This window comes from Callithrix jacchus, chromosome 15 (genome assembly GCF_049354715.1).
Source record: "Callithrix jacchus isolate 240 chromosome 15, calJac240_pri, whole genome shotgun sequence".
Classification (NCBI taxonomy): Eukaryota; Metazoa; Chordata; class Mammalia; order Primates; family Cebidae; genus Callithrix; species Callithrix jacchus.
In genome coordinates, this window is record NC_133516.1 from 40,177,856 (window position 1) to 40,195,814 (window position 17,959).

The 17,959-nt window shown below is 42.3% G+C and overlaps 1 protein-coding gene across 27 annotated transcripts in view; it reads left to right on the forward strand.

Moving 5' to 3' along the window:
• Positions 1–17,959, forward strand: part of PXK (PX domain containing serine/threonine kinase like) — a 94,996-nt gene that overhangs the window by 53,527 nt on the left and 23,510 nt on the right. For all 27 annotated transcript variants that reach the window (XM_035275922.3, XM_054245808.2, XM_054245806.2 and 24 more), the window contains 8 exons: positions 6,060–6,137; positions 6,632–6,705; positions 7,543–7,617; positions 10,867–10,971; positions 11,526–11,627; positions 12,941–13,102; positions 13,508–13,625; positions 15,200–15,278. In XM_035275922.3, coding sequence (XP_035131813.2) covers positions 6,060–6,137; positions 6,632–6,705; positions 7,543–7,617; positions 10,867–10,971; positions 11,526–11,627; positions 12,941–13,102; positions 13,508–13,625; positions 15,200–15,278 — 793 coding nt within the window. The remainder of the gene's footprint in view (positions 1–6,059; positions 6,138–6,631; positions 6,706–7,542; positions 7,618–10,866; positions 10,972–11,525; positions 11,628–12,940; positions 13,103–13,507; positions 13,626–15,199; positions 15,279–17,959) is intronic.

The window sequence follows — 17,959 nt, forward strand, 5'->3', positions numbered from 1 at the left end:
CAGGGCTAAGGAAAATGCCATTCTAGAGTGTAACCAAGAGAAGGAAAGTTTATTTCAAACTCACACTTACTGTAAGTTACCAAATGGAGCATTGAGTTGTTACAAGAATTCCATTCTTCCCTCCACTTGCTTTTTTGTTCACATAAGAGAAAAGATAGCACAGATAGGACTGGGGCTCTAGGGACAGCTTGAATTCTGTCAAAGTAGCATCTTTTGTGGCTTTCATTTCTCAGTGTTTCACCTTGTTCCCCAAATTGTCAGACAGCAGGCCATCTGGATTGACTTGTCCAATCAGCCCTAACCCAGGCCCACTCAGTGGTTTATCTCCTGCAAGTGGTTCATTCCCTGCAAGTGGCTGCTAATGTTCTCCTAGGGGCAAGCATCAAGATGTAGTGCACGTGTAATGATGCCATTTGTTCAACAAATGTGATGTGTGCTGGGCAGTGGGGATGCAGGCACAAACACATGTGCTCCTTGCTCTCAGGGAGCTGGCACCAGAAGTACATTGAGTCTCATGGGATCAGAGATAAAAGGGATCTTAGAGCAGATGTGTCATGTATAAGTTCCCTCTCTTTTCATAAATGAGTTCAACTAAGGGCCCCAGAGAGGGAGGGCCCTACCCAAGATTGCACATTTGTGTGACTTTAGTCTGGTCTGAGTGTTTAAGTTAAATGCTGTGTAGCTCCTGGAAGGTTGTCTATTCTGACAGTTGCTGGTTCTCTGCTTTTTCTGTACCTCCCCGACATGCTGTTACTGTCTTTGATCTCCACCCCCGACCCCCACCCCCTGGCCTCCATCATGGTAGAGGGTCAGGAGTCCAAAGCAGATGTGGGCAGGGGTATAAAAAGACCACCAGAAACTTCTGCCAGAACCTGCAGTGGCCGCTATTCAGAAGGCACGATCCCATAAACAATAGGTGATGGATGCTGTTTTCAGAGAGATGGTGATTTATTTTCCCCTTTGAATGAAATGTCAGAATTTGTCTAGCCTTGAGGCCGACATACCAGCCACTTCAGGAAAGGGAGGCACAGGCCTCCACCTCCATGCCAGCTTGACAGGACCATTCCCAAGGTTCACAGCATGGCCCACAGTTCTCTGAGCACACCCTGCACACCTCCCACCTTGTGGCACTTCTCTAAGCAGGGCCACTTTTCCCGGTTTATTTTTTGAGCAAAGCTCTCACTCTGTTGTCCAGGCTGGAGTGCAGTGGCACGATCTCAGCTCTGCACAGCCATGACCTTCTGGATTCAAGTGATCCTAGCACCCCAGCCTCACGAGTAGCTGGGATTACAGGTGCACAGCACCATGCTCAGCTGATTTTTAAATTGTTTGTAGAAAGGCAGTTTCACTGTGTTGCCTTGGCTGGTCTTGAACTCTGTGCTCAAATGATCTGCATGCCTTGGCCTCCCACAGTTTTGGGATTACAGGCGTGAGCCACTTCGCCTGGTCCACTGTTCCATTTAAATGTGGATAATGTCTCCACCTCTTCTTTTCCACATGGTTTTCAGTCATCATCCAGCTTCATTTCAGCAGGATTTGAGTTCTGTGTTCAAGTGGTGGCCAGAATCAGCAGAACACTTTTCCTATTCCTTGCTGTGACGGAGGGTGAGGGTGCCTTGTTGAAGGGGGACTGTGATGGCATTGTGTTCCCAGGGAACCAGGAGCTCTCAGGACATTGGCAGCTTCCTTCTCTCTTTCCTGAGTCCCCAGCCTGGGACTGCTGGGCCTTTCTTTCTTTTCCGGGTTTTCTCCAGAAGAGCCTATCCTCAAAAAGGAAATGTACGTCCTTGGTCTACTGTGAGGTGTTCATTGGAATTAAAAAGTCTAATTGAGGACCAGCTGTTGTGCAGGGAAAACAGGTATCTCTTGGTCATGAGGAGTTTGTGTTGAGAATCTCTCTCACACACACATATACCCCTTACAGTATTCACCTTTTTAACAAAGTACTTCTGTCATTTAAAAGCCTCACTGCACTGTAGCCATCTTCCCGCCTCAATCCTCATACTCTCTTGAAGTAAGGGGATTTTAATTTCCAGGCAAGAGTCATTTGGACCAGAAATCGAGACCTGTATCCCTGTCCTAGCTTTGTCATTAGCAGTGTTTCTTCTCTGTGGGCCCACATCCTGACCTGTAAAACAAGAGGCTGGGGAGGGGGAATGGACCAGGGAGTGCTGAAGTTTCCTTTGAGGCCTAAAGCCCCAGGAATCCCTTGAATAGGTAGGATAGTAGTGGACTCCAGGATATAAAGAGGGAGGGAGACTGGAAAAAGGACTATGTTTAGAACGACAATAGGGTATTTGGTGAGGTTGCAGGCCTCTCTGCAGTGCAACCTGCTGTAGTGGTCTAGGGGTCTGGACCCCGGCTGTAGTTCTAGAGGAGTCAGTGTTTGTTCCCTGCAGTCACTCCATGGGGCTGGGATTGAGGAATTCAATGACTGCTCGCTGTGGTGGGGCCTGGAAGAACTGAGCTCTGTGGGAAGCGCAGAATGGGTTTGAAGGCTGTGCTCTCCATTTCCTGTCTCCAGCCTGTTTATCAGCACTTTCTGAGCATGCAGTTTTTCCACATGTGGCAGTCAGTTCCTGTGTCAGAACTAGAGGGCAGATGCCTTCCTTCTCATGGATTTCATGTTCTAATGGGAGAGAGGTTCCACATATGCTAAACATGTATTGAACCCTTGGTAGCTGCTTCGTCAAATACTTACTGAGCTTCTACTCTGTGCCGGGTGCTATGTATACAGCAAGGAGGAAAGAATAATTCCCCTTCTTCCTACTCCAGGAAGTTACACAGGGAGATTGGCAGGTGATGGCTGTGGCAGAGTAAATGCTAGGCAGCACCTTGGGGAAGAGGGTGGAGGCATGGATGATCCACACCTAAAGATGAAGGAAGGCTTTCCAGAAGAGGTCAGTCCTACACAGAGACCTGAGGGGTGAGTAGGCATTAGCCAGGCTGAGAGGCAGTGGCCAATGCTCTGGGCAGAGCAGCTTGAGAAGATATATCCTGGCATTACCCAGATATACAGCCAGAGCATACAGTCTCTGTGGAATAGAGTAGCACTAAAATAGGACATTCAGTGCGTAATCCCGTAAGAGAGGGACACATATAGCACTGGGAGTGTACAGAGGAGAGAAAGAAGAAGGGAGGGAGAAAGTCCTGGCTAAGGGAGCAGAACATCTGGGCTGAGTCTGGGCCAGAGGAAAAACGCTGAGGAAGTGGGGCAGGCCAGTCTTTAGGGGCCATGGTAAGCAAATCTCAGAGTGCAGAGAGACCCCACACACTGTGGGAGATAAAGGCAGAAAGGTGGGTTAAATCCAGAGGTTGCTTGAACCCTAGATATATATAAGCTTGGTCTTGATTTGGCAAGGAAGTGGGGAACCAGTAAAGGCTTCTAAGCAGAGGAGTAGATGTTTAGGATTGAAATGTGTTGTCCAAGTCTGGGGAAGGAGGGGATTAATATTAGGCACATGATATTCATGCAGTTTATTTGACAGTAAATCACAGTTCAGTGGGAAGAAATTGTCCTTTCTCCAATTCCCTGACCCCTAAGTGAAAAAAGCTATTTCCCAGTCCTCAGTATCAGTAAGAAATCCAGTATGTTCCATTTATTCACAGCTATTTCCTCCATTCCTAAAACAAGGTATGGCACATAGTAGCATACAGTAAATATTGCCGAATAATGATTTTGTGGAGAGTTATATGTCACTGTTCGTCTTTTAGAATGACATTGTACACATTACAGAATTATTTTTCATGCTCCTTTGTAAAGTTGATGTGAATGATTTTCACTTTATTTCCTTTTAAGTTTCTTTATGTTCAAGTTACTTTGGAAATACTAAAACCACTTTATATTAACATGAATTATAAACAAGGTACAAGGTTCCCAGTGTTGATAATGGAAGTCTGTGTGTTTCTCCTGCACGCAGCTCTTCCAGATGGTTTGTCACACACTGGGAAAGTTAGAACAAATGTGAATGGAGTCAGTTTTGTATTTGGTCATCACATGTTTTCTTCTGAGTAGATGCCATTGACACTTTACATATTGAGTCAGTAAACAAATAGCTAGTAAATTGTTTTCTTCCCTGAATCTCTTAACTCAAAATGTACTATAACATATATCCAAATGATGTTGTTTGCCAAGCTCTTGACATGTGAATTCCAAACAAGGTCATTTTGACATATGGAGAGCATTTCTGCTGAATCCCTCATGCTTCACCAGTCTGCCTGGAATGTAATTAATGCTAGGCAGAAGTGAAATTCCACAGTGCATTTGGAGGATTGCTGTTTGCCGTCAAGGATCTGGAGTGGCTTCATTTACTCACTTCAGTAAGGGGAAATAGCAAATTATAGATGTTGCTTTTTACAGGAAATGTAAAGCACAGCTATTTTGATAATTTCTTAATGCAGTGAACTTTAAAGAACTTCCTTTTCTCATTGTCTTCTTAAAAGGGGGAAACATTTTCATGATAAATGAACACAAAAAGAAAGTCACCGAGTGCCTGTTTTTCCCCTGGTAAACAGGCACTCGGTGACTTTCCACAATAGAACCATGTTGTTGCTGTACACTGGCTTTTACTTCTAGTATGTATTTAAGGGTAATCACTTTTTTTGTTGATGAAAGCTGTAATTCCAGATGGGATAAATAGTACCTGGAACAACATTAAATGCTGTCCCAAGCTGACCTTAGAACATGTTTTGAGTTTTGGGCTTGGGTTGTGGTCTGGTACATACATTGAATTCTTGGCTTAAACCAGCTAGATTACATATTTTAGATTTTCCAGTTTTGAAATATATGCATTTTCCCATTATCAATAACTTTTAAAATAAACTTTACATTTTGGAATAATCTTAGATTTACATAGAAATTGCAGTGGGCTGGGTACAGTGGTTCATGCTGTATTCCCAGCACTTTGGGAGGTCGAGATGGGCGGCTCTCTTGAGCCCAAGAATTTGAGACCAGTCTGTACCTCATCTCTAAAAAACGAAAACAAAAACAAAAACACACACCAGAAATTAGCCAGGGCTAGTGGTGCATGCTTGTAGTCCCAACTATTCGGGAGGCTGAGGTGGAAGGATCACTTAAGCCCTAGAGGTTGAGGTTGCAGTGAGCCGTGATTGTGCCACTGCATTCCAACCTGGGCAGCAGAGTGAGACCCTCTCTCACTCTGTTGAGAACAAAACAAAGAAGTAAACAAAAGAAGTTGCAGTGATAGTACAGAAAATTTCCATATGCTTCTCACCCAGTCTCTCCTAATTTTTATTTATTTATTTTTTTGAGATGGAGTCTTGCTTCATTGCCAGGCTGGAATGCAGTGGCAGGATCTCAGCTCACTGAAACCTCTGCCTCCCGAGTTCAAGTGATTCTCCTGCCTCAGCCTCCCGAATAGCTGGCACTACAGGTGCACACCACCATGCCCAGCTAATTTTTGTGCTTTTAGTAGAGACAAGGTTTCACCATGTTGGCCAGGATGGTCTCCATCTCTTGACCTCATGATCCGCCTGCCTCAACCTCCCAAAGTGCTGGGATTACAGGTGTGAGCTACCACACCCAGCCTCTCCTAACATTAATATCTTATATAACCGTGGTACATTTATCAAAGCTAGAAATGAATATTAACTTTTAATAAAGTTAAAAGTTCTTAACTTTTAATACTTAATGAACCTTGGTTAAAGCCCCATCAAAGGATTTGGATGGTAATAACTTTCAGAACCACCATTCCTTCTTCATCTGTCTTTTTCACTAAATCTAAACTGAAGTGCTATTTTCCTACTATTCCTGTGAATAATTTCTTTATTTACCCTTTCTCTTTAAGTTACACTTTTAAGTTAATGTTACATTAACTACGGGCTTTATTCAGATTTTACCACTTTTTCTGCTAATGTACTTTTTCTATTCCATGGTTCAATCTGGAATCCCACATTGCATTTAGTTTGTGTTGTTTTCTTCTTTCTTTTTATTTTTTTGGTAAGGAAGATTTTTAAAAAGGTCATACAAGAATAGCATCTTCAGCATATTGCCCTTTGCTGATATGTCTGACTAATGAGTTTCTAAAATGTCTTTGCAGAGATTGCCTTACAACAGGTTTCCATGTTCTTCCGATCAGAACCAAAGTGGGAGGTGGTGGAACCTTTGAAAGACATAGGTGAGACACTGGCATGCTCATTCTCTTAAAAAGACAGATCACAGAACTGGATCCTTAGTCATGCTTTCTGATTCCTATCCCAAAAACATACTTAAATGCAGGTGACTTCTTTCTCTTTTTGCTTCGTGACTGCTTGAGAATACAGTTCTTAACTTTTAATACTTAATGAACCTTGGTTAAAGCCCCATCAGAGAATTTGGATGGTATTAACTTGCAGAACCACCATTCCTTCTTCATCTGTCTTTTTCACCAAATCTAAATTGAAGTGCTATTTTCCTGCTACTTCTGGGAATAATTTCTTTATTTATATTTACTCTTTCTTTTTAAGTACACCCTTTACTCTGTCAACGTCATCAAATGGTTCTTTTGTTTTTGCCTATGTAGCCGCAAATAATATTGCCAAACTTAATTTTTCTTGATTATTTAGTCACTGAAACATATCAATTGTTGCAAAAATTATGCAGCTCTAAGCACATTTTTTGCTTTTATGGCAGGTTGGAGAATAAGGAAGAAGTATTTCTTGATGAAGATTAAAAATCAGCCAAAGGAACGGCTAGTGTTAAGCTGGGTAAGCTAGCTTTTTGCTTTGGTGTCCTTTCAGTGACTTTAGATGGTTAATGAAAGGAGATTTGACAAGAGAATTATAAAATTGTACTGTGCTCTTAAGCGATGATATAAAGGCTTCCTTAGTCCATTTAAAAGAATAGTCATTGTAAGTCATTTTCCTGTGCATTTGGTCATGTAAATGCAATTCTATTTGGTCAACTAGTAAACATTTGGAAAGAAATAGGAGCAGATTAAAATAACTCTGAAATCTATTTAGGGTTTACAGTTTTGGAGAATACTTCCAAAAAAAAAAAAAAATACTTGGGCATTGCTTTATCTCTTTGAGAGTTTTAGTTATACATTTGGTTAATGGAATTAGATAAGATTACAGTTAAGTTGTTTTTTTTTTTTAACGGAGTTTCATTCTGTCGCCCAGGCTGGAGGGGAGTGCAGTGGCGTGATCTTGGCTCATTGCAGCCTTCGCCTTTCAGGTTCAAGTGATTCTCCTGTCTCAGCCTCCCAAGTAGCTGGAATTACATGGGCTTGCCACTATGCCCAGCTAACTTCTTTGTATTTTTAGTAGAGATGGGGTTTCACCATGTTGGTTGGGCTGGTCTTGAAGACCTCAGGTGATCCACCCGCCTCGGCCTCCCAAAGTGTTAAGATTACAGGCATGAGCCACCTTGACCGACAAGTCTGGTATTTTTACACACTGCTTCTCCAGAAAGGTCTTGAGGCAGCTAGATTTAGTGTGATTTTCATCTTTGGTTTCCAGTCATATATTGGGCCAAATAAAATTAAAGGAATTGTTCTTTTGGTGACCAAAGCAGTACCCTGATATTCCCATCCATGTTTTCAGGCTGACCTTGGCCCGGACAAGTATTTGTCAGATAAAGATTTTCAGTGTCTAATCAAACTTCTGCCTTCCTGTTTGGTGAGTATATATCTTTCTATTATTCTCAGTGCTGATGACAGAGTCACAGTGTTTTTTTGTGGGTGAACATGGACAGAAGAGCTGAAAAAGAGAATGGGGAGGTCCAGTGGATTTCAGTTAAGACTGAAATTGTGTAGGGCCAAGCACATAGATCGTAGGCCATTTGAAATAGCATTTATGACATCTGCACAACCCATGAAACATGGTCATTTAAATATAGACTTTGTATTTTAAATAAAGATCAGAGTGGAGAAGCAGCCACTTCTCTCAGCCTCTTGTTCTTGGCGAGGGTTTTTATATCAGTGGAACTGTAAGATACTCTTTCCAGCTTGAGAAAACAGAACTAATAAGGATTTAGATAAGCTGGGTCAAGAAAAGGCAAAATAGCCTTTTTTCTCTCTGAGTTACTGCCCTCACAGGCCAACCAGATTACCTTTAGGAGTACATGGTATTATTTATGCTACTACACAGCTCTAATCTAGGGCCTTCAGTGCAAAGAACCACATAGATATATTTCAAAATATGTGCAGAATGTCTTCAGCAAAGACTAATCTGGCCAGAAAATTGAGTTAACATTGACATTCTTTATCTTCATGTCTGCATGAAGATGTCACTGGAATGAGTCACTAGTGAACTGAACCCAATTATGCTGATTTGTGCACTTGGCTTGGCAAGTTTGTTTTTGCCCATATAGTGTCTTGTCAAACTGGCAAAACCAAGCTATTAATGAGGTGCAATCTGAGGCCAAAAAGACGCTTTGGTCTTAAAGCTTGATTGGTTGTGTGATACAGGCTGTCAGAACCCAGTTTTAAATTTCCCTTTTTTTTTTTTTTCCAAAATGGAGTCTCACTCTGTCACGCAGGCTGGAGTACAGTGGCATGATCTTGGCTCACTGAACCTCCACCTCCTGGGTTCAAGCAATTCTCCTGCCTCAGCCTCCTGAATAGCTGGGATTACAGGAGGGTACCACTACACCTGGCTAATTTTTATATTTTTAGTAGACACTGGGTTTTACCATGTTGGTCAAGCTGGTCTCAAACTCCTGGCCTTGCAATCCACCTGCCTTGGCCTCCAAAGTGCTGGGATTACAGGCATAAGCCACCTCACCAGCCCTAAATTTCTTTTAATAGATGTGCTTCTTTAAAAAAAGATCGCACATATAAATGGTGCATATTAGTTGTAGCAAAGTCAGAAGACAGATAAGCAAACATAAGGAAATAAAACTCACCTGTAATCCCAATCAACCAGAAGTATAGTGAACCAAAATGTTCAGTTGTTACTTTTTAAGAATTTTTGTGATTAAAAAGAGAAATTTTATTTATAAAATATTTATAATTTATATTTACAAATTAATTTTAAAAATCAAGTTTTAAGATCCTATATATAATTCATAAATATACTTATATATTTATATAAATTATATATATAGTGTCTTAAAACCTAATTTTTTTTCATTATTGGTGTACCATGAGCATCTTTAGTTGTCAGTAAATGCAGTATAGCATCATTATCTTGGGCTGTATACAATTAAAGTTGGCTATACCTTAGTTTACTCAATCTTCTGTTGACATTTAGATCAACTCCAGCTTTTTGCTCTTATTTTTTTAAAAAGAAAAAAGCCATAGTGAACAATTTTTGCTAAACATTATACCCATCCTTAATTTCTTAAGATAAATACCTATAATTCATCGGGAGGCTACATATTCTGTTCTTTATCAGGCCCAGTAGCATTTTAGCATTTAATGTGATTTTTTTTTGTTTGTTTGTTTTTTTGTTTGTTTGAGATGGAGCCTCTATCTGTCACCCAGGCTGGAGTGCAGTGGTGTGATCTCAGTTCACTGAACCTCTGCCTCCTGGGTTCAAGTGATTCTCCTGCCTCAGCCTCCTTAGTAGCTGGGACTACAGGTACATGCCACCACACTCAGGTCATTTTTGTATTTTTAGTATAGACTAGGTTTCACCATGTTGGCCATGATAGTCTCGATCTCTTGACCTCAGGTGATCTGCCAGCCTTGGCCTCCCAAAGTGCTGGGATTACAGGGTGAGTCACACTGTGCCTGGTCTAATGTGATTTTCTAACTCTATTATTCCTTCTGTATTTATTTGTTAGTTGGCATTCTACCCTAAAGAGCTTCTCTTCTCCCTTTAAAAAAAATTTATATGAGTATGTACTCAATATACTTTTATTCTACCTTGGCCCGGACAAGTATTGGGTGTTGAAAATATTCTATAATTAGATTGTATAATGGTTGTATGACTGTGAATATGTTGAAAATCATTGAATTGTACCGTTTAAATGGGTGAATAGTAATGGCATGTGAGTTATATCTCAATAAAGCTATTAAAAAGTCAGCTCAGGAGAACTTCATGATCAATTACTATATTTTCCTGAGTACACCTTTCCACCCCACCAACCTACTCATGCCAGCCTCAAAATTCCTGCATAGCTCAGCTCCCATGGGTTTAAATTTTCATGATACTCCTTTGAGCTAATGAGCATTGGAATACCTGTCTGGAACCAGTTCGTTTCATGTAACCAGAATTCCAGGGAAAAAGAGCACTTTCCTTTCACTCATTAAATAATTTGTCTTTTTTCCACCCCAATTGGTTAATGTCAGTGTCCCCATCTGAGGAGGACACTGTGAATCATTATACTGCAGACTTCTGTAGAAGAGTAGGAAGATTCATGCTAGCTCCTGTGGAAAAGGGCTGAGATTCCAGAAGATGGTACTTTTGCCTGTTTTCTGGCTGTTATGCTTCTTGGCTTGGCACCTAAACAGCAGTGCAGAATGTTAGGGTAAGCTGTGAGCAAAGACACATTATCCTAGTCCCCACTTGGCCGTTCTGAGATTTGGCTGTGTTCTTTACTGTCTTACAGAGACTGGATATTAACACCATTATCCTCCAAACTTGGACATTTTCTCTCTTCCACCACACTTCTGCCTGAGCTAAGAGAGTACACACACTGAAGAGGACCCTTCACTTGTAGAGTTTACCATATCCATCACCTGTTTCCTGTTTTCTTTTGTTCCTGCAGTTTATGTCCCTTCTCCATCTGAAGAAGGAGGGACTAGCTGGTCATTGAATAACTAGCTGGTCATTGAAAATGCCATGTGTTCAGGGAATATGACCACATTCGTATGCAACTAAACCACCACAGTGGTACTTGACTCTGCATAACCAGATCCTGATTAAATGGACCTAGATCCTGATGCAAATCAATGGGAATGTCTTTTTTTGTTTTGACAGCACCCTTACATCTATCGGGTTACCTTTGCCACAGCTAATGAATCCTCAACGTTGCTAATTAGGATGTTTAACGAAAAGGGAACTTTGAAGGATCTGATCTACAAGGTACTTGTGCAAGCCCATGGTCATAAGGAAGTTCTCAGGTTCCTTTAGAATGTATTATTGATACTTAGTCTCTAAGACTATAGAGGCTAGGCCCTGAGGATTTGATGTTAGTTTTGATGTTATTTGGAATTTATTTTTACTCATGCAGTAAGAACTCAGTTTGACTAAAGAGCATTCCTATTCACACATGAGGAAAGGTTGAACGTTTAATAATTATGTCCATTACATTGCAAGCTGCTCTCTTAGGTCAGTTTTTAAAGTTTGTGTTTTGCACTTAACAAAGCAGTACTGAAGATTCGAACAATATACAAGACTTTGGGGTCTGCTAAGGGAAAGACCAGGCACATCTTCACTGGGCTAGAGAACGGATGGAACCTGGGTCAGCCACTTTCTTCTATCAACTACACAGACTGTTGTATTTTAAAAACTCACATCCTGCAGCTGGCCATCTCTGGCGCCCCTAGCCTCTGTAGAATCCTGCCTGGTCACGGAGTCTGTGTGCAGATGTTGGCCCCACTGCTGCTTTCTTATGTGTTCTGTGTTCTTTTCCAAAGGCAAAACCGAAAGACCCATTTCTAAAGAAGTACTGCAACCCTAAGAAGATTCAGGGCCTGGAACTCCAGCAAATAAAGACATATGGACGGCAAATATTAGAGGTAAGAAATACTTTAGTTTAAGTTGCATTCAGATGTCATCCAAAATTGCATTATTCATCTGGAAAACTTCTTAAGTACTATCCAAAATCACTTAAGTTGTCTGATTGCTTATAAACTGATTGCAGTGTCATATTTTGCCACGACAAGCAATATTTGAGGCTAAGGCAACAGTCACTTGGGTCTACAAAATTCTTAAAGCTTTAGCTCTTGCAATTTAGTGTCTGAGTTTTAAGAACTTTACTGTGTGGACACCAACTTTTATATTATCTTTGGTTGCTCTTTATCCCTGTGCCAAGATTTTTGATTTTGTTATGTCATATACATAACCGTATGGCTCCCTTACAAAGGTATAACCAGAAGTGAAAAGCCCTTCTTACATTACCCTCTAGACCAGTATTCTCCAGGCTTCTGGGATTATGCAACCCTATCAGTAATAAGTAATTTAATATTCCAATGTTATGGCTGTTTAACTATAAATTATATATGTAATACACACATACATATATATGTATACATATCACATACATATATATGTATACATATATATGTATGTGTGTATATATATATTTTACTTTTTTTGATGGAGGCAGCATACTAGTAATATATTTCGTATAAGTTAAAAAAGAATAATATTTTTAAAAAACAACAACTAGGAAGAGAAGTTGTAATATTTTCTTCCAGCCCTTAGTGAATTGCTCTGGGCACCCCACTTGGCTATCACTGCTCTAGCTCACGAGGGCATTGCAGGGCTATATCTAAGCATCTCGATTACTGGGTAAGCCACTGATTATTTACATGGCAGCTGAAAGATTTGCTTCTTTTTCTGGGTGCCTGTTGTGTGTTCTTATTAATAAACAGCTAGATATATTTGGAGGAGAGACTGAACTAGAGATGTTTTCTAGTTCAACCTCTTTTTCTGAATTACTGGCAAAATCACCGATATGATAGCTTCACTCATCTATGCAGGAGGATCAAGACTTTGTCCTGAAGAGAGCTGGCCTACTGGAATCAGAAAGGGCTTAAAGCAGAGCCTTTTGGCATTGGAGTTATTAATTCCAAGCATATGCAGCCTGCTTCTCTATCCTTTTGGGGAAAGAAAGAACTGGTGTTGTATCTCATAGCCTCAAAGCTGGAAAGCATTCAGTTTCACTCCCTTTTCCAAACAAATGGGGAGAGGTGGCATTTTTCTTTAGGAATCTCTCCAGTGACCTGTTTGGTTTTGTTTCAAAATATATTGATGTAAAAACAAAGTTTAACTTGTCTTATAGCTGAATGAGTTGGGGAAAATGTAACTTACCTATATGCTTTAATAGGTACTGAAGTTTCTTCATGACAAGGGATTCCCTTATGGGCATCTTCATGCCTCCAATGTGATGCTCGATGGGGACACTTGCCGGCTGCTAGACCTTGAGAATTCCTTATTGGGCCTGCCTTCCTTCTACCGATCTTATTTTTCACAATTCAGAAAAATCAATGTAAGTTGCTAAAGTAATAAAGTAGCAGGCTCATTTTTAGGTATCAGGTATCCCATGATCTGCTCATGTAGGAAATATGTACCAAGGTACAGTTGGGGCAGTCCTTGCCTATCAGCCCCATTTGTCCCTTGGAGCATTGCTGTATCTCCAGGAGGCTGAGTTGAAATGGCTGGTGGGGTAAGGAGGGAGGTAGAGTGACTGATTGGAAAACTGTAGAGGGTCAGACCGAGACCTTTGGGATACCTCATGAGGTTTCACAAAAGGCTCTGGAGTTGCATTTACACTACCAGTTAGGAGCGAGGCTATCGCTGGGCTTAGTTTCTCAGAGGAGGCTTGGGGCAGGAGCGTGTGGTCCGTAAAGCCAAAGTGAAGGGTGAACACGCTGCTGCTCTCTTTCTTCCACAGACATTGGAAAGTGTGGATGTCCACTGCTTTGGCCACTTACTGTATGAAATGACTTATGGACGACCGCCAGATTCGGTGCCTGTGGACTCCTTCCCTCCGGCCCCGTCCATGGCTGTGGGTCAGTATGGGGTTGGGAAGGGTCTTCTGGGACCTGGCAGTATGCAGAGCCACTCATCCCCTTTCCAGAGTCCAGGAAAGACCCAGAGGAAGTTGCTGTCCTCTATAGCCAGAAATTCTTACCCAATTTAAAAGCAGATAGATAAAATTTGAGTAGTTTACTTCAGTGAAAATTCAGGTGGCTTGTCCATTTGTCAGCCTATCTGAAGTTTCTGGGAACTTTTTGTAAAATGCTTTAGAATTTTGGAAGCAGGAGGATGAAAAGAGAAGTATGGTCTGCATGAGTGTGATGCAGAAGCCAGAGCCAGGCAATGTAAAGCCAGTCTGGAGGGGACTCAGGCAGGCATCAGAAGTCAGATCAAGGCTGGAGTGAGACTTGTAAGAAACCAGAGAGGCCAGACACAGTGGCTCATGCCTGTAATCCCAGCACTTTGAGAGGCCGAGGTAGGTGGATCATATGAGGTCAGGAGTTCAAGACCCACCTGGCCAACATAATGAAACTCTGTCTCTACTAAAAATTCAAAAAATAGCAGGGGTGTGGAGGTGCATGCCTGTAATCCCAGCTTTCTGGTGGCTGAGGCACGAGAATTGCTTGAACCTGCCTCTTGGGAGGTGGAGGTTGCAGTGAGTGGAGATAGCGCCACTACAGTCCAGCCTGGGCGACAGAGTGAGACTCTGCCTCAAAAAAAAAAATAGAAGAAGAAACAAGAAAGCCAAAGCCATAGGCCGAAAACCTAGTAGATAAGAGCGTAGCAGGCCCAGACCTAGGGCAGACAGGCGGGAATGCAGACACCCAGACAAATTGGATCTGGGAGCTCTTACAGAATTACCTGAGGGGGCTGAGGCGAGCTGGAGGACAAGTGAGAGCACCTTTAGGAAGAAGGGATGCAGGAACTAGTGCAGACCATCCAGGACCCTTTCATCCCCTCCACAGCTAGGCCAGAACTCATGGCTGGAGGAGAGAGGAGAGGGCAGGGTAGCTCTTGGACCCCTGTGCCTTGGAGATATGTAAGTCTACCCTTCACCAAGTGTATTACATGAGACAATTCAGGAGAACAGGCCTGGGACTATATATTTTGTTGAATGTGAACCACTGACACTGAACAGCGACCTATGGGTAGAAAAATCTGGCTGCTCCTGTTAGTAGCATCCAAGGTGTTGGTTGATGAGATATCAACAATTGGCATTTTGTGCACTGGTTTTGATGAAAAGCAGGCAAGCAGCAAAATGTCTTTCAAGTTCAGAATTTTACTTCTGTGTAGTGTTTACTTCTCTTTCAAGAGAACAAACACTTTTATGAATGATATCTTGAATCCTTCCTCCAATTATCTTTGAAATATATTTAGCTTTCTGTCAGCATGTAGTTTCTAAACCATTTCTTTTGAGTCATTGGTAATGCCAGTGTTGCCAGCATTCCCCTACCCCACGTATGCCATCTGTCTGTGTGTGAAGAGTTTTGACACTGTCCTAATCAGCCCGCAGACAGTTATTGCAAAGTGGTGTCAAACTTTTCATCAGCAAGTGGATTTGCCAGCGTGTTCTGTGGAACTAAAATGTGTATCTGTTCATTTCAAGTGGCCGTGTTGGAGTCTACGCTGTCTTGTGAAGCCTGTAAAAACGGCATGCCTACCGTCTCCCGGCTCTTACAGATGCCGTAAGTCAATCATATGCGTTGGTTGTAATCTTGATAACCATGTTGAACACCAGACCACTGTGTCCAAGCACCTGATACTGTAGTGAAGACTCTTGCGATCCCTGCAGAGTTGGCCTGGCTGGCTTGCTGATGGCCACCCGTAGCATGATGTCCTGACCTTTTGTTTGTAACCTCGCTGCTGTCTTGATCTGATGGCTGTGTCATTTCATGTGTGTCTCCTCATTCAACGTTAGCATTGTGTGTACGTACGTTAGCATTGGGTATGTGTATGTGTTGCAGCCCCCAGCTAGGAAGCACTGAAGGAGGGCCCTCTCAAGTGGCTCTTTTCTGACCCTGCATCAGCAAACCAGTTGGCCCCCAGCTGTACATAGTTCACAAGTCACAGGGCCTTGAAGGAGGAAGGCAACTTGTTTCTGGGCCCCCATGCTTTTGCTTGTGAATTTACTCACGGGGTATTGTTTATTAAACTGTAGCATGTACCAGGCACTGAGCTAGGGTCTTGAAGCTCAGAAGACATTTTCTCTGAAACTGGGTTATGAATAGATAACCAGGACAACTGAAACAGTGCTGTGGGGCCTTTCCTTCAGGTGCATTTTCTGTTCCTTCGTGGAAAGTCAGCAGAGTGGTTAAGAAGGGTTTGCCTGGGGTCAGACAGACCTGTGGGTGGATCCCAGCTTCACCACTTCTTCCTGGATGACCTTGGACAAGTTTCCTAACCTCTGGAAGTAGAGTTTTGTGAACTGTGAAATGGGAAAGGTAATAACAGTTCCTACGTCAGAAGACAGTTGGGAGGATTTAATAAGGCAATTCCTAGTAGGGACCAGGCGCTTAATAAGCGCTCATTAAATATTAGTTATGCTTTCTATTGAATCAGCTGACCTTTTTTGATCATCATACACCATGCTGTATATCTGGTGCTTTGTCTGCACCAGCTTATTGTATAACAGAGATACACTAGAAACAATATGGAAAAGCAAGGTAGGGGATGGCTTGAAGTGCACAGAGCCAGAGTACAGAGAGGTAGAGATAACTTCAAGTTCCTGGTTCATTATTTCCACAAGTGCTTATAAAGGGCCTTCTGGAGGCCAGCTGCTGTCCTAGGCATTGTGATGAACAAAGGAAACTAAGCCCCTGCCCCGTGGATGTGACATTCTAATGATCCACAGACACTGAAGTGTCTGTTGCCATACCAACAACCATTAATAATAATATGGACTGGGCGGTGGCTCATGCCTATAATCCCAGCACTTTGGGAGGCTGAGGTGGGTGGATCACTTGAGGTCAAGAGTTCAAGACCACCCTGGCCAATGTGGGGAAACCCTGTGTCTATTAAGAAAATATAAAGAATTAGCAGGTGTGGTGGCACACTCCTGTAATCCCAGCTACTTAGGTAACTGAGGCAGAAGAATCACTTGAACCCAGGAGGTAGAGGTTGCAGTGAGCCAAGATCTCACCACTGCATTACAGCCTGGGTGACAGAGCAAGACTCCGTCTCAAAACTAAACAATGTGCATATGGAAAAATAGACCCAGTTTGGAAAACAACTTTCACACAACCTTTTCTAGCAAAATGCACTTGTACTTAGGAAATAGCCTGTGTGCAGGTTGATTTACTTGAATTTGCATTTACACTCCCCATTCCAAAGCTCTCACATCTTTCTCTCAGTCAAGTCTTTCTACCCCGTGGGCTTCAGCCTTGAGAAGAGTACTTGGACAGGTGTGAACCATATTCAATTAAAACGTGTCCTCTGGAAGTAAACATGTGTGACTGAGGGACAGACAGGGCCCTGAGGAGCCCTGTGGGAAAAGCTAATCCTGTCATTTCTACTTGTGATGAAGTTCCTGTCTTTAAAAAAAGAGTAATATAGCTGGGCACAGTGGCTCACATGTGTAATCCCAGCAGTTTCAGGGGCTGAGGTGGGTGGATCACTTGAGCTCAGGGATTCAAGACCAGCCTATCTATCCAACATGACAAAATCTCGTTTCTACAAAAATTACAACAAAAAAATTAGCTAGGCCTGGTGGTGTGCACCATGTAATAATCCCAGCAACTCAGAAGGCTGTGGTGGCAGAATCACTTGAGCCTGGGAATTTGAGGTTGCAGTGAACCTTGAGCATGCCACTGCACTCCAGCATAGATGACAGTGAGACTTTGTTTCAAAAATAAAACAAAGTGGCGGTGCAGGATATTCAGCCAGGCATAGTTGTACGTGCTTGCAGTTCCAGCTACTCAGGAGGCCAAGATGAGAGGATCGATTGAGCCCAGAACTTCCAGGGCAACCTGGACACCATAATGAGACTCCATCTTTTTAAAAAAGTAGCGGAGGGGCAGGAGGCATATTAAGGAAATACTTAGAGCTGTTTGGGTGCTACCCACTGACCTGTTTTAGCCAGCAGTTCAGAATTGTTCATACTATTATTTTTCCTCCCTCCCTTCCTTTCTTTCTTCCTTTTCTTTTCTCTTCTTTTCTTTCTTTTTGAGACGGTCTTGCTGTGTTACGCAGGCTGGTTTTGAACTCCTGAGCTCAAAGGATCCTCTCACTGCTAGCTCTGGAGTAGCTGGGACTATAGGCTTGTGCCACTGTGCCCAGTTCATGCTACTGTTTTTCTCTTCTCTTCACTTCTCTCTTCTCTTCTTTCTCTTTCTTTTCAAGATAGAATCTTGCTCTGTCACCCAGGTGG